Consider the following 16,807-nt stretch of genomic DNA (forward strand, 5'->3'; position numbering starts at 1 on the left):
ATTCGAACCCACAACTAAGCGAATGTGAAACCGGCACGATTCAGATTATGCCACCAGTACAAATTGGTGCACAATGGATTTTATCGTTTCGTTGGCAATAAGGGGTCACATGAAGAATTGTCACCCCAGAACGCCCACATGAAGAATCGTCACCCCAGAACGCCCACATGAAGAATTGTCACCCCAGAACGCCCACATGAAGAATTGTCACCCCAGAACGCCCACATGAAGAATCGTCACCCCATAAGATCCCACCTGAAGAATTGTCACCCCAGTAAGCCTAATATCAACAGAGGAATAAAGATAAGGTTAGGTTAGGTTGAATGAGGGATATGCTTATTGTCATCAACTTAAACAACCGAAGAATTGTAAACCAAGGATAGCCCACATGAATAATTGTCACCTTAGGATAGCCCACATGAAGAATTGTCACCTTAGGATAGCCCACATGAAGAATTGTCACCTTAGGGTAGCCCACATGAAAGAATTGTCACTTTAGGATAGCCCACATGAAGAATTGTCACCTTAGGATAGCCCACATGAAGAATTGTCACTGTCGAAGTCTGGGGTAACGATTCTTCATGTGATCTACAATAAGTAGTAGACAATATTCATATCCTAATTGTATGCTCACAAAAAAGGGACAGTATCACAGGGCTGTAACAGAGTCGATGTGGTACCAATTCAAGACCAGTGTTCCCAACCAGTATGTCAGCAAATGACATGAAAGACTTGTAAACAATAATTGGGTTGAATAACTTGAACTGAAGAACATTTTGGCTGATAACCAAGTTAGTTTTACAACCGAAAGATTATGCATACCAAACCAGGCAAGTTATTATACTCAAGAAATGTTAAGAGAGGGTGACTGGATAGACGATTTCCTTAAATCTTGAGAAACCATTCAACAAGATACATCACAACAGACTTTTATGGAAATTGAAGCACAATGATATTTCGCTTTCAATAACTACCACTTCTATGTTTGGGGACAATAGTGTGCCAAAGCAGGGAAAGTCATTGAGATGGTGGGCAGAGGAAACAATTTTTTTTTTTTTTTTTTTTTTTTTTTAATAAAAGAATGCTGCATGACTGGTCTGTACATGTGTCAATGAAGTCCCTAAAATACTGACTGCATAAAACATATTCAATCAATATCCCATAAAGTGCTGGGGGTATATTGGAGGACTCTGATATATAAAAAATTCCATGAAAGACCCACAAGTAATAACAAAAGTGAAGGACAAGATGTCACGATGAAGCACAGTGACTAGCAGTACCACATAAGGATTGTGTGTGTGGAGTGTGTGTGCCAAACCAGAGTAACAGTTCTGGTTGTGGGATACTGTGTTCCTGTTGTTCAAAACTTATTTTTAAATTCACTTAAAAGTTGTCTAAATATACAATTTCTTCTTCTATACTGTTCCATAAATTAATGCACTGTCTGTGCTCCCATTGTTCAAACTTCGTCTTTAAATTAACTTAAAAGTTGTCTAAATGTACTATTTCTTCTATATTGTTCCATAAATTAATGCACCTATTCAGAAAATTGTATTTCTTACATACATATCAAAGGGCCCCTTCCACCTTATAAGGAGGGTGGCTATGTCAAAGAACACATCTACACCCGTCCAAACTCAGTATATCATGAAGGGTAATTCCCGTCCCCAAACCACACTGTCTGGGTCAAAGGCAATGAAGTGACACACAGCACCTCCAGAGCAGGACCAAACAGCTTCATTATATGGTCACCCTATCCCCATGCCAATACCCTCCTCATCCACTCTAAAAATCTACATAGTGTAAGCACAAACTAAACTGGTACAGAAAAGTGAGTTGTCATTGTCATTCCCTATGCTCTCTGGCTGAGCATTCCTATCTCCCTGAGGAACACGATGGCTGGAAAGTGGTTTTCCCACAAATCCTTTATAATGTATATTGTGTTGTTGGCATGCATGATTATGCACAATGCAGTTTTCTATATTGTGTTGTATAGTATGGGGTGAAGTGTTATATCCTGGGTAATTGTCTGCAATGCAATCATCCAGCCTCTACTGGTAGCTTAGAAGGGCTGGTTGAAAGCCACATCACAATCTGATCCGGTGGACTCTGTCCTTTCACAAAAGAGAGGATTCAGAGGGATGGATATCAGGGGGTCTGGCATGTAGTAGTGTATTGTCTTGCAGTTTATTGATAGAGCAGTGAGTGATATGATTATGGATATGCTTCTAGAGGCTGGTGGTTGTGGTGGAAGAGAAGAGAGTATTTGTGTGTGATATCAGTATTTGGGTGTTGTTTTGAGGTTTCTTGACATGTATGGGTGTTCTGCTATGTAGTGTGGTGGGTGTGCTGTGTTTGTGGAGGCTGTGGCAAGTGTTTGTGTCCCTTTCATGTCAAGATAATCCTGGATTTTTGAGGACTCATTTCATGGTGTAAATGGTTTGTGGGTGTTGTATTTATGCAGCTTATAATTGTCTTTAGGGCTTTGCTTTGTATGGTCTGAAGGATGTTGAGGTGTGTCTTGGTGAAATTAGGGGCCTATGTGAGGGTTGGCATGATTCATCACTGTGCATATGCACTGTTTGTACACTGTAGCATTAGTTTCTTTATTTGGGCCAGATATTGTTCCTGCAATTGATTTAAGTGCATTAAGTCTAGATGTGCATTCAGTCCTTAGGTTTGTGATGTGTTGTTTGATTGACATGGATGTACTATATGTTATGCTCAAAATCTTGGAGGTGAGTGTTTGAAAGGTGAGTTTGGGAGAGTGGTAGGTAGGGTGTCTGGAGGGGCAATGAGAGGGAAAGAAGAAATGGCACTGGTTATAGGAGATGAAATGTGTGGTTAAATGTGTCATCAAAAATGATGTAGATGAAAATTAAATTAGGTTGGCAGGTATGGGTGTCTGTGAGCACATAAGGGCCTAGTTGTGAGAAAAATGAGGAGAAAGGAGAGTTCTTGAAGGATTTGAACAAGTGGGTGGAGAATTCTGGAAGAATATGAATGCTGTGTTACTAGGGTGTTAATGCTAGGATTGATGACCCAGTGGATGCAGTAGTAAGGAGCTATGGTGTGTCAGGAAAGACTGAATGCAGACAAAATGGCAATGTGCATTGGAAAGGAAATGATGATAGTAAACACAGTGTTTAAGAGGAAGTATGTACTATACATAAGAATACATGGGCCAGAGTAGTTGGTGGGAAGGTAATCAAGAGAGAGCATTAATGGATTATGTAGAAGCTCAAAAGGATTATAAGAATACTGAATGAACTATGTTCTCGGGAGGGAGCAGTGGAATTTCTGATCATTTGGTGGAAAAGGGACTAAAAATGAATGTAAAGAAGAGAAGGGAGGCATAAAGTTACTGAAAGTGAGCAAGTCGAGTGAGACAAGGAAAGTGGAACAATACCAGGCAAAGTTAAGAAGGTATAGAATGTAATGAAAGAGAAAACAGAAGTGGGACTATACAAAGAATAGATGTATTTCATGGAATCAATCAGACAAATGTCTCAGATTTCTCAGGAGGTCCCCATGGCTCCCAAGTAATTGGCAATAGCCACCAGATCCACAAGTCACTCAAGGAATACATAGCTTCTATGAGTTTTGTGAGGTATATGGAACAGAGACTGCCACATAGCATGAAGAATTGCAAGTTGTTACTCACCAGTATAAAACCTCTACAAAGGCAAAAGACAAAAGGAATAGGCATCTGGAAATGGATGCAAAGAGAATATTACATGATGGGGTGATTGTGCCTACAGAACTGTATGGGGCAGAGAACTGAAAGTTACAGAAGGCAGAAAAAAATTAAAATATCTTTGAGATGAAGTGCTTGAGAAGTATGGTTGGGGTTATGTAGATGGATAGTGTGTGAAATGAGGTGGAGGAGGAGAATGGGGTTGATATGGGAACTGGTAGATAGGGCTGATGAAAGAATACTGTGATGGTTTGGGCAAGTGGACAGAATGAGGGACGAAAGACTAGCAAAAGGAATGTGGAAGGCAAAGGTGGATGGAGTGAACTTGAGCGGAAGACAGAGAATGGGATGGATGGATGGATGGGGTGAAGGGGCCCTGAGGAAAAGGAGAATATCTGTTGAGCATGGAAGGGAGAAGGTAAGGAATAAATGTGAGTGGAGAATGGTTGAGAATGAGCTACAAATTGATGCAACCTGAAGAGATTTCTCATATTCTCTATTTTCACATGAGGGACAAGGAGGAAGGGTCACCACGTACATGAAACAATGGGGTCCAGCTGTGGATGTCTTGTGTATTGCTACATTATTTCTGACCCAGGCACTGAGTGGGAGACAGGACAACCCTTCATCCATGAGGAGCTAAAACAAAAGGGAAACAGTGAACCACCATGGTGACATAACACAAACCTTGGCACAGCCCCACCTTCACCTCAGACCACTCACTCTCACCATTTCCATCTCTACCACCAGCTTTACTGCTAATGGAAATAAGCTCCACCACAATGACTCAAACCTTTGCCTGACACAACTTTACTGCTTATGTAAATGCTTTCAACTATTTTCAACAGCTTTCCCCTTATTCCATATGTCTGCAAAACTTTCCACTATGCCTTGTTGTCTACCCTGTTGTAAGCCTTCTCTAAATCCATAAGGCACAAAAAACATCCTTACCTTTTGCCAAAAATGTCTCACAAATCTGCCTTACCACAAAAATCTGATCCATGCACTCTCTACTGTTCCTAAATTCACACTGTTCCTCACAACTTATTCCCTCTGTTCCTCTCCTAATCTTCTCAAAACCCATACATCTTTCCATCTACATTCAACATAATGACCCCTCTAAAACTACATTCATATTTGTTCCCATTTTCCTTTGTAAAGCAGAACTATACAGGTACTCCTTTAGTCCTCTGGTATATTCCTCTCCCTTAGACATACATTAAACAACCTCATTAGCCAATCCACTTTAAACATTACTCCCTCTGTCAGACACTCCATATGACACCCATCCAACCCAGGTGTCTTACAAGCTTTCATCACTTTTAATGCTCTTTTTTTTTTTATATCCCTTTTATTTTCTTCTCCCATCAGTCATTTTCCTAGATCCCACCACCACAATCAATCCCTCCCTAACTTCCTCCACACTTAACAACCCCAAAATACTCTACCTATCTTCCCCTTACCACCTTTACTTATATTAGCATGTCTACCTACACTCTTTACCTGTTCCTTGGACAGACAATTGTTGAAATACTACCAACACAGAATAGGGCTGGCCACAGACTCAAATTGCCCCAGACACAATAACCACACAGACAACAGTACATCTCCCTCTACAATGTCCTACTCCAGTCCTACCCAGATAATAGAACATTTCTTTCTGGAGTCCATTGTGGGGCAATCTGGTGCTCATTGTTAATTACCTAGGAGCTATAGGTCTCCTACAAGAGAAACCTGGGGCAATAGGTTGAGTCATCATTGTTGAGGTGGTTTGAAAGAATGAACAAGGAATGACCAGCAAAGAGTCTGGAATGATGTAAGAGAAGTAAACCCAAGAGGAGGACCAAGAACAAGATGAATGGATGAGGTGAAAAGAGCTTTGAATGTATACATTATGTCAGTACAGCAGGGACAAGAGAATGCATTGGGAATGCACACAGATTTTGAATTATTGATGGGAATGCACACAGTGATGTTCCCTGCTTCTACTCCTTTGTACATACTGTAGATTCACATCTTCCTCATAGGTCTGCTTTTAATGTATCATATCATCATCATCCAATTCTGCTCAATGCTGACATACATCTTTTCTAACACTTTCATTTGCAAATCATAATTTACACTCCTTACTTGTTTCAGCTCTGTCTCAAAGAGATTCCAGCAGCTTCTTTATCACTTTCCTTGCAATATGAACAGCTTCTTTCCCCTACAGTTATATGTCAGACACACAAAAATACACACATACACATATATCCATCTATAGAATTATGAAAGGGATGGAAATCCTTGACAGGGATGATCTTCTTAAATGGGACAGAAGAAATACAAGGGGACACAAGAAGAAACTTAAGAAGGACAGTTACAGAAGAGATCTGAAAAAGAATAGCTTTCCACATAGAGTGGATACATGGAATAAATTGAAAGAGAAAACAGTGAGTGCTAAAACTATACACGACTTTAAGAAAGAACTGGATGCAGAAAGATACAACTACGGGTCCCTACGAGCATAGCTCTTCTCCTGCAAAATACAACTAGGTGAAAATATACACACACACATACACAGGGCCCTTTCCCTTTTATAAGAGAGGTAGCCAGTCTAGGCCAACCTTCATCCAATACCCTTTTCTTTCCAATTTCATCTTGGCTCCATTTGGATGAAGAGCCATCCCTGTAACCCTGCCGCTCCGTAAGTCAGAAGCAATGCAGCAAGACAGAATCTACACAGCAGGACCTGACAGCTAACACTGGTTTACACCCCCTGCATAATTACCCTACACTCCTACCCCTCATCCAATCATAAAAATACAGTAGACAAAAAGAAATCCCTTTGGACTGTGTGAACTTATCATCCATTCACAACCATCCTCCACTCACACCTATCTCTTGCCCTCTCCCTTCCCTGCTCAACAGACATTCCCCCTTGCATCCAAGGCCCCTTTCACCTCATCAATTCAACCCACTCTTGGCCTTCCCTCAAGTTCATTCCATCCTTCTTTGCCTTCCTCACTTCCTTTGCTAGACTTTCTTCACTCATTCTTTCCATATGCCCAAACCATCCTTTGATCAACTCTGCTACTTCCCACTCTCTGCTTCATCTCCTTGTTTCTCACTCTACATATCATAACCCTACCATACTTCTTAAACCCTTCATCTTAACAATATCTAAACTCCATTCTGCTTCTCTTAAATTCTAAGTCTCTGTCCCATACAGTGCCATAGGCATAATCACCCCTTTGTAGTCCTCTTTTTGGGTACCTTCCTATGTATCTATTTCTCATGACAGTTTTCATTCCCAAAAAACATTTACTTGCTTCCCTCACTCTACCTTCATCCCCACTCCTCCATTCCCTGCTATATGTGACCCCAAATACTTAAAACTCGCCACTTGCTCCAGTTTCTCTCCTTTAAGACTTATCTCCAACTCACTGCCACCCTCTCCCCTTGGATATCTCATCACCTTACTTTTGCCCACATTTACTTTCAGCTTTCTACTCTTGCATACCTTCCCATTCTCTATCACTAGCTGCCTTAGTCTCCTCTGATTCAGCCAGTGTCATACATTCATACATATATCAAAGGGTTTTTCCCCTTTACAAAGGAGGCAGCCAAAAAACAAAGGCATAAAATCCACTCCCACCCATTCCATCCCCACATACTCCACTCCCACTCACCCCCTCATCACACACTGGATATAATCTAAACATCGCATACGGCTTTTTCCATACAATTTAGCAATACAATAATGGATGTTTAGCTAACTTACCATTCACTGGTCATGGCTGAGCCAAGCTGCTGGAACCCACTGAGGTTCCCTTTCCAGCATGTTGATTTCCTGAAGGAGCTGTTGATAGGCACGGTCAATATCCTGATTGATGATGATGAGGTCAAAGTAGTGGCCATACTGCTCTTCCATTTCACGAGCTTTTTCTATAATGTCTTTTAATTCATCATCCTGTAAAGGAGATTCCATTATCTTTTATTGTTCTCAGAATAAATACTCTAATCCATAACAATAACAACATATATCCAGCTCCCCTGAAACATAATAAAAAATATACAAAACATTCTATTGATACAAACCTTTACATTCTCTCCCAACTTTTGTTTTTTCTGTCTTAATTTTTCTAACGATGGAGGCGCAACAAACACAACAAACGGCTTTAGGTCTGAGCTCTTTAGGATCTTCAAAGAAAGTGGATGAAGATTTAGAACACAGATTTTGCCTGAGTTAACTACTGCCCTAATGGCATTTAGACTTGTTCCATAATATGCTCGTTCGAATTCCCCATGCTCAACAAATTTGCGTGCTAAAATATCTGACTCGAACTGGGGACGAGATATAAAGTGGTAATCTTGAGCATCAATTTCGGTTTCCCTTCGCGGTCTTGATGTGTCTGCAAAAAACACGGAAAAAATTCTCAGTCACACAAATGGGGGGAAAAAATAATTCTATAAAGTTATCTTTCAAATATTCCAACTGGATTTCTTTCCTATGACTGAGATGCATTTTCACCACTGCAATAACAACTTACGTGGAATTGCTGCCGCAAATCTTTCTCTATCCTCCATTAGTTTTTGACGTAATTCGTGACGGCCAATATTAGGTGGACCAATGAGAACTATGGGTCTTTTTCTGTTTGCTCTTGGGTAATATAGTGCCACTTCTTCATATGTTAGAATCTCTTCTGTGTCAAAATCTGTGACAAAGTACCAAAATTTAAACACTGTTCATGAGTTGTTGTCCGAAAGTTTCAAATATGTTCATTAATAATAACTTGTAAATACTTAATCTACAAAAACATAAGTGCCAATAAAACAGGACAAAAATTCCAAAGAAAAATAAAAAAATATCTACACAAAAGTGCACTTAAAGGCATGCACACACACACACAATTACACACATATTACACACGCATATACACACAAAATTGCTGAGGATGAAATTCCACAGAAAACAAATCTGCCATTACCAAAATCAAGTTCTGACAATGAACTACTTCTCCTTCGTAGGCTGCCCCGAATGCACACACATTCTGGCAGTGCAAGTCGCAGGGTCAGTACTCGATTGCGAGCTTGTGTGGCTAACTGCTCATTGGCAGTTGTGCTTATGTCCTCAACTTTACCCTCTCCACCAGACATGGGTAGAGGAGAGCTGCTTCGAGCTGCTCAGACATGCAGACAAACAGAACAGTGGGACAGGTATGTTTATACACAGTCATGCAAAACCAATTACCATTATAAATTAGTATTATAGATTTTTTGAAGTTCATGCATCTAGAAAAAAGCCTACATAATAAAGAAAGATGATTAGTTACATGTTGCCAGTGTTAGAACATTCTAGGAAGCTGAAAAGGCAAGATTTCTATTTTTAACATCAGCAAAATTAGAGAAGAACCAACTGTTAAAGGTTCTTCTTCTTCAGGTCTTACCTTCATTATAATTTGGATAGAGCATTTTTTTCTTTTTCTTCTTTTGATGCTTCTTTGCACATAACAATTTGCCTTTCTTCGTCTTTTCTTTGTTGTTATTGTCACCAACTACTGTCTGCCTCATGGCTTCTCGTCTAAAACAAACACAAATTTGTAAACATCTGTTTAATATACAAACTAAAAATGCAATCATCTATGTCTACACCTCAAAATACATTTTCACTACATAAACACAAATACAGGGATTTCTTGATTTACGCAAGGGATACATTCATGAAGGGATTGTGTAATGTAAAAAATCGCATAAAGTAAATAGTTAAGTTGTATTAGTGCTTACTTGATTTTCTACATAGTGTTTTTCTAAATAATCCATGTAATATAAAAAAATTATTTAGTTTTTTACCTTGTGTTATTCCAAAATCGCATATTTTAAACACACATAAATCAAGAAATCCCTGTACAAATAGAAATATACAGCCTTGAAAATGTAATATAATAATGAAAAAAAATGACTGAGCCAGTAACAGAAATAGCCCCACATTGATATCAAACGGACAAAAATCCTAAGTTTCTTCCTAGAGAGATCTGTGGGAGATTCCAACAACCATTGCCAACTATTGTGGGGCTGTGGTACTTCTTTACCCGTTAACTGCACAATAGGGTTTCACTGGTCATATCCATGGTACACAATTGTTCAGGGGGGCAAAGAAAAAAAAAAAATAAATAAAAAAATAAATAAATAAATAAATAAAAAAAAATCAAATGTAAGTTCTACCGTTGTGAAATAAAAAATTGCAAGGAAAAGTATAGGAAAACCAAATACTAATTATTTGCCTCAGTTCAGGCATGATGGTGTAGGAAGTTGCACATTTCGTCACTTTGAGGTAGCAGGCAATGAGTGGTGGTCATGCACAGGTGAGCAACAGGGAACTTTTCTACTACTTTTTCATGCTTTGTTCTTCACCACTGCTATTTCAATTGTCCACTGTTTCTCTCTTTTCCATTTGTATGTTTTTTGTGTAAATTCTCTTATGTTTTACATCAAGAGAAATAGAGGGTTTTGGGTCACGAAGGACCTGCCCCTTTTGTGATGTCCGAGAACAAAGGAAGCGTGGGTGGGTAGGTGTGGACTCGTTCACCCAGAATTGCCAAACTTCATTTTAAGACATACAGGAGTGAAATACTGACCATCAAATTTAAGAAAAGCCTTCAAATTATATGATGTAGGTCGCAGTTACACGCTGTTCATCATATGATGTATGTCACAGTTTACAGGTTAAAAGACAAATTAGGACAATAATCTAGTGAAAGCAATCAAAATGGAAAGGATGACCTAGGTATATGACTTGGTAGAGGTAAAATATTCAAGTTTATGTCCCAACACAGCAGAACATGCTAAATGGAGTGTGTGCCAGAATTGCTGATCATTATCCAGTGGCACTGGATGCTCACTATGTTACAAAGTCTGCTGTACAGGGCCTCCTGATCGGGGGGGTGTTTTGCGATGTTTAACAGAGTCAATCACCAATCCATACTTAATATTCCAAGTCAGAAGCAATGCAGCAAGACACAGTACATCCACAGGAAGGCCACTTCACTTAATTGGCAATCCTCACTCTTCGTCCCCTCATGTGGAAAATAGAGACAATGGGGAGAAATCCTTTAAGGCTGCATCAGAGTTTAATTTGTACACAGCCATTCTCCACTCATCCGTATCCCCTGCCTTCTCCCTTCCTTGTTGAAAGTCATTCTCTTCTTGTTCAAAACCCCTTTCATGCCATTCATTCACCTCATCCTCACTCGTCCCATCAAGTTCACTCCATCCACCTCTGCCTTCCACACCTCTTTTGCTAATCTTTCTTCATTCTTTCCAAACCATACCAATACTCTTTCATCACCCCCCTCTTCTACCTCCCTTTCCATACCCACTCTCCTTCTCACCTCCTCATTTCTCACTCTATCCAACCTTGTAACCTATCATACATCTCAGATACTTCATCTCAAACACATTTAAACTTCTTTCTGCCTCTCTTAAACCCCAAGTCTCCACTCCATACATTGTTGTCAGCACAATCACCCCTTCATATAATGTTGTATTCATATCCACTCCCAGATACCTATTTCTAAAGACACTTTTTTCACAACATAACATTTCTCATGACACCCAAACATGTAAAAAAAATAATCATAAAGACATTTACAACAATGACAAGAAATGACTAAGTTCTTAGCAAATAGACAGTGCCAAGTAACCTAAAAAAAAAAAAAAACATTTCTGGGACACAAAGACTGTACAATGGAGTCCCAGAAAGAGCAATTCTCTCACCCACACTTTAACCTCTTCACGAACAACATCCAACATAATACCCAAAACTTAGCATCAATGCACTTACCTATCCACCCTCCAACCACCCCAAACCCATTTGTTTTCCCTTTTGACTTAGATCTTTGTGGATGACGGGCCAACCTGATCCCACCACCCACTACCTGAGTCACAAGTAATGCAGCAAGACACAGCACTTCCTCAGCAGAGCCCCCCCCCCCCATTTCATTCACATGGCAAACCTCCCTCCTTATCCATTCACAAATATAATCAGAGATGAGGTACTAGGGCAGACTAACTGGGCTTTGGACAACATTATTAAACTCTAATTACTCTACAAATAATTAACAAGAACAACACTCAACTACACTTCCACATGTTTCCCAACAATCAACAAAACAGACACTTTCCAAAATATATAAAATAAAGTATTGAGAGTAATAACCGACTGCAACAAAACTAACCGAATAGAACACTGGCACACAGAAACCAAAGTCCTCTACATAGAATATCACATGAAAATAACAGGTACATAATTCTGTTAGAAGCCTCAAATCCACTCACTAATCTCATTACAAGCATGACTAGAAGTAACAAAAAACACACCAGCAGCTTACTATTCAAACATATACAACAATCTACCACTTGTTCCACACAAAATCAGAGGCATACAATCATCCACCTGTACCACACAATATATTCATACATAAAACATTCAGATGCAGATCACAAAAAATTAAAAATATATATATATAAATAAAAAAATAAATAAAAAAAAAATCAATCCACAGAAAAGTCCTTCTCATGAAAAACAAGACACACACAAGCATGCTTCAGGGGCATCCCGCTCTACACTACCCCACACTAACAATTCCTTGATATCAACACAATACTTCTTCCCTGAGTGACTTATTGGGCCTGCCCACAAGCTACTGACAATTGCCTGGGAGCCATGGATCTCCTGCAAGGGAAACCTGGGATCACAGATTGATTGCCTGTTGAGCAAGGAGGAGAGAGTGCAAATGATAGGAGTGAAGTGTAGGTGTAAGTAAATGAGGGATGTTCTTGTCTGCTCTGTAAGTCTCTTGAGAGGATGAAGTGAAAGGAAGCGGAGTTCACCATATAATGCACCAGTGGGAGGTAAACCAGCTCGGGCTGTTGGGTCCTGATGTGGAAGTAGTGTGTCTTGCTGTATTGCCTCTGACCCAGGGGACAGAGATGATCATTCATCCACACGATACTCAGATGGGAAAGACGAGGGTTTTGGATGAGTGTGGGACAAGTGCACATATACCAATGTAACAAAATAACTAAGAATAAATCCTGTTATGAATTAAAGCAGAACATAAGCTATACACCAAAAGCAAGATAAGCAAATAAAATATAATGCCATTGGGTGCATTGTGATTTGAATGAGTAAAAAAAAAATTCAGCATCACGGGCACTTCAAAAATGGGATGGCAAGAACTAATGAAAATGGGGATCTTGGGGTACATATATACATAAAATCTTGGATTCTGGAGGCCACATAAACAACATGGTACTAAGAATTATATGCCTGGGGAGCAAACCTGTTTTTCAGCACATATGAAGACACAGTGAGCATACTAAAAACCCAGTAATTCAGACCTAGTTTGGAGTATGCCATGGTAGTTAAGCCATGGTAGTTTGTGGCCCACACAAGGATAGAGTAAAACTGGAGAGGATGTAATGAACCATTGAAAGATGGTTTCCAAGCCTATAGGGTTTGCCTTATGCAGACACACTACAGGCACAGAGGTTTCCATCACTGAAGGAAAGGAAGAGAAATGACCATGATCACTTTATATAATAAATCCAAGGAAATCCACAAATAAGACTATGTCTTATCCTATACGCAATTTCTCCCCCCCCCCCAGAAATTTAGTTTCCAATACAGGAAGGGAGGTTAACCTCTTCAATACTATGATGCCTATGCAGGTGTCATGAGGTACGAGTGGGTACCAGGCTGCCAGCACCAGTCTCTTGATTTTCTGACCCAGGGCAATGGACAACATGCAGGGATGACCCGTCATCCAGGAGGTGCCAAGATAAGAGGGAGGGTAGAGGGTGAAGGGGAGTGGAGTGTATTAGGGATGGAATGGGTGGGAATGGTTTTTATGCCTTTTTCTTTTTGGCTACCTCCCTTGTAAGGGGGAAAAAGCCTTTGGTATATGTATGTATGTATGTAGTTGTAGCTGAGTGACCCCCAAGTTCGGTGAACTGGTTTGATCATATTTTCTGTGTTTATTATTACTAAGAGTGAAAAAGAACAAGTAACAAAGCAGTGACTTCATATTTTATAGAGTAGTATGATACATCGTACATTAGGCATCTGATGCTGCATGTGACAATCTGACTCATATTGAAGAGGTTAAAGGATTCAATTGTTAGATGAGGTGAATAACAAAAGCATACAATTAATGAAAACTTAATTAATTTACAGTAAAAAACATGCAACAGAGAAGATGATGTAAGAATAAAACCAACAATACAAATTTTTGCATCAAGTTTCACTGATAATCTTACAATGGCAATGGTTCTCAAACACTCCCAAAGATCTCTCTGAGAAGAAATGTATGGCTGCAGTGTATGTTGTACAGAACAACTGAAAGAAGAAAGAGGAAGATGTGAGGGAGGAGAAGGAATAGGAGGAAGAAGAGGAGGTGGAAGAGAAGGAGGAGGTGGAAAGGGATGAGGAAGTGGAGATGGAGCAGGAGGAGAAGAAAGAGGAGGAAGATGAGGAGAAAAAGGAAAAGGAGAAAGAGGAGGAGCAGCAGGAGAAGGAGAAGGAGAAGGTGAAGGAGGAGGAGGAGGAGGAGATGGAGGAAAATGAGTGGTTGTCAGCTCTCTTTATGTACAAAGTAGATCATAAGTACAAAGATATCTTGGACCTAGTCCATGAACTGTATCAACTCCACGGAGCAACAACTCCAGATGGCAGTGAGGGTGATAATAGAATCTGGAGATGAATGACAGAGAAGTGATGATCTCCGACATCCACCTCACAGGACCACCGCAAGCTGCTACCATTGTTACATCCATACACACATATACATACCAAAAGCCCCTTTCCCCTTTTATGGTAGGAGACCAAGTTAAAGTATAAACCCATCCTAAGCTCTTCATGGATGAAGGTTCATTCCCACCCCCTGCCATACTTACTCAAGTCAATGGAATTGCAGCAAGACAGCACCTCCACAGCAGGGCCCAACAGCCAGTACTAGTAAATTTACCCCCATGCTGTGGAAGTGCTATGTTTTGTTGCATTGCTTATGACCTGATAAATATGGCAGGGGTCAAGGATGACTTGTCATCCTTGAGATACTAAAATGGGAGTGAAAAAACAAAACAAAAAAAATGGATGGGTGTAGGATGAATATACAGTGGGTTTATGCTTTGATTTGTCCACCCTCCTTGAAAGGAAGAAAGGTACTGATACATGTATACATATACCATTGGCTTTTTCCCCCTTACAAGGGAGGCAGCCAAAAAACAAAGGCATAAAATCCACTTCCACCCATTCCATCCCCACACACTCTACTCCCATTCAACCCCCTCCCTCCCCCTTTTCTCTGCTCCTCCTGGATGACAAGTTATCCCTGCATCTCACCCACTGCCCTGGGTCAGAAGCAATGCAGCAAGACACAGCACATACGTAGCAAGGCTACTTTTGAGATTGACATCTGAGAGAATAAACCCAGCTGCCACACATCAAATTTCATTGCTGGTCACAGACTAACTCCAACCAGGCAAACAATTATATTCAAGACCCAAAGCTATTGATTTGAAAAGTTATTTTCGAGATATGGCGAAGCAGTCATAAAGCTGAAAGCAGATGAAACAATCTAAGATGCTAAAACACTGGCCAAAATATTGAACAGGAGTTTCCAATCTATATTTAAGGAAAGCCTCTTTGAAGACAATTGAAAAACTGAAAGCATGGAGCTAACGAGATAAATGTGTAAATGTAGGTGGTGCACTAGATGCGACAAAAGACTCAAAATCTAATGGAGTCAATTCAGATGCAAAGCAAATGTAGCAAGTGGATAAGACCTGTGAACTTTTTGTGTATTCACAAACAAACAAACACACAGGCACACACAAAAAAGTGGGGGATGGTGGCTGAATTAGAAAATGGCAAATGTCAAACCAGTTTATAAAGGAGGGAACGAGGATCAATCAATCTGTTGCCACTGTATTCTCTTGCTGAAGACCTGTGGCCTTCAGGTAACCAGCAACAGCTTCCTGGCAGGACCACAAGGAGACACAGGGAAGAAGGAACCATTATACTATAGACCTTGACCAGTGTGGTACTCACATGTCGTAATTTATTTCCAACACTCCACAACACTGCACAAAAATACATACACATGCATATCCCCAAACAAACACCACTCTCAAGACAGAAAATTTACTCCTAAATCAGGCACTCCTGATACAAACCCAGGGGAGAAAAATCTCCCTAGACACAAAAATAACACTACCTCACCTATACTTAAGCCATCACCCATTACATCAGTACAAAGACAGACAGCCTGGTATAAGACATCATATTCCTCAGATGCAGTCACCACATGTGAGACTCAAAACATGTTATCTTACATTGCCCACTCCTGCACTTCAGACAACACTACTAAGTTTCTTCCTTGAGGGACCTATGGATCAACCCAATAGCTGTGGCTGTTCCTTCAGGCCACAGATCTCTTGCTAGGGAAATCCAAATCAATATATTGAACAACATACTATCCTTCCTTCAAGAGATTCTTCACTTCCTTTTCCCACAAATACTGATATTACTGCACCACTAGACAACTGGTTAATAACTGGTCATAAATCCCAAATTGAAGGATGACCCCATTACAGTTATTAACCTTCATACATTATTAAATAAACTAAAAGAACCACAAAGATATTATGTTGAAGAAAGGGCACTTACTGCTGTTGGAAGGTCTTGGAAGGAACTAGTCCAGCAAGATTTTGGTCTTCTTCCCCATCCCGATAAGCTTGCCACCAATTAGGATCTGATTGTGATATAATGTGTAATACATCGCCTTTTTGGAAACTCATACCAAGTTCTCTGAAAAGAATAAGAAGTATATATAAAAATCATGTCGTACACAATATTCCAATGACAAATACCATCTCTTCAAGTACTTGTTGGTTACAAATATAATCTCCTGCAACAATTAATTTATTCACATCTACTTAATCACGATTCACAGAAATAAACTAATAAATGAAGTGCACTGATAATATCTTAGACCATATGAAGATAACTAAATTTAACAATATATAATGGTTGGTGGACAGAGAATGTGGAAAGCTTAAATTACTTGG

At 39.8% G+C, this 16,807-nt stretch overlaps 1 protein-coding gene across 5 annotated transcripts in view; it reads right to left on the minus strand.

The window, feature by feature from the left end:
- LOC143029832 (protein PALS1-like) overlaps nt 1-16,807 on the minus strand; it is a 396,818-nt gene that overhangs the window by 6,705 nt on the left and 373,306 nt on the right. For 3 of the 5 annotated variants that reach the window (XM_076192911.1, XM_076192912.1, XM_076192915.1), the window contains 6 exons: nt 16,407-16,547; nt 9,127-9,260; nt 8,668-8,859; nt 8,230-8,394; nt 7,778-8,091; nt 7,461-7,649 (listed from right to left, as the gene is read on the minus strand). In XM_076192911.1, coding sequence (XP_076049026.1) covers nt 7,464-7,649; nt 7,778-8,091; nt 8,230-8,394; nt 8,668-8,859; nt 9,127-9,260; nt 16,407-16,547 — 1,132 coding nt within the window. In that variant the 3' untranslated portion in view covers nt 7,461-7,463. Of the gene's footprint in view, nt 1-4,237; nt 4,337-7,460; nt 7,650-7,777; nt 8,092-8,229; nt 8,395-8,667; nt 8,860-9,126; nt 9,261-16,406; nt 16,548-16,807 lie in introns of those variants that run through there. The other 2 variants (XM_076192913.1, XM_076192914.1) reach the window with 2 other exon arrangements.

This window comes from Oratosquilla oratoria, chromosome 11 (genome assembly GCF_046742065.1).
Source record: "Oratosquilla oratoria isolate Oo_2021 chromosome 11, ASM4674206v1, whole genome shotgun sequence".
Taxonomy (NCBI): domain Eukaryota; kingdom Metazoa; phylum Arthropoda; class Malacostraca; order Stomatopoda; family Squillidae; genus Oratosquilla; species Oratosquilla oratoria.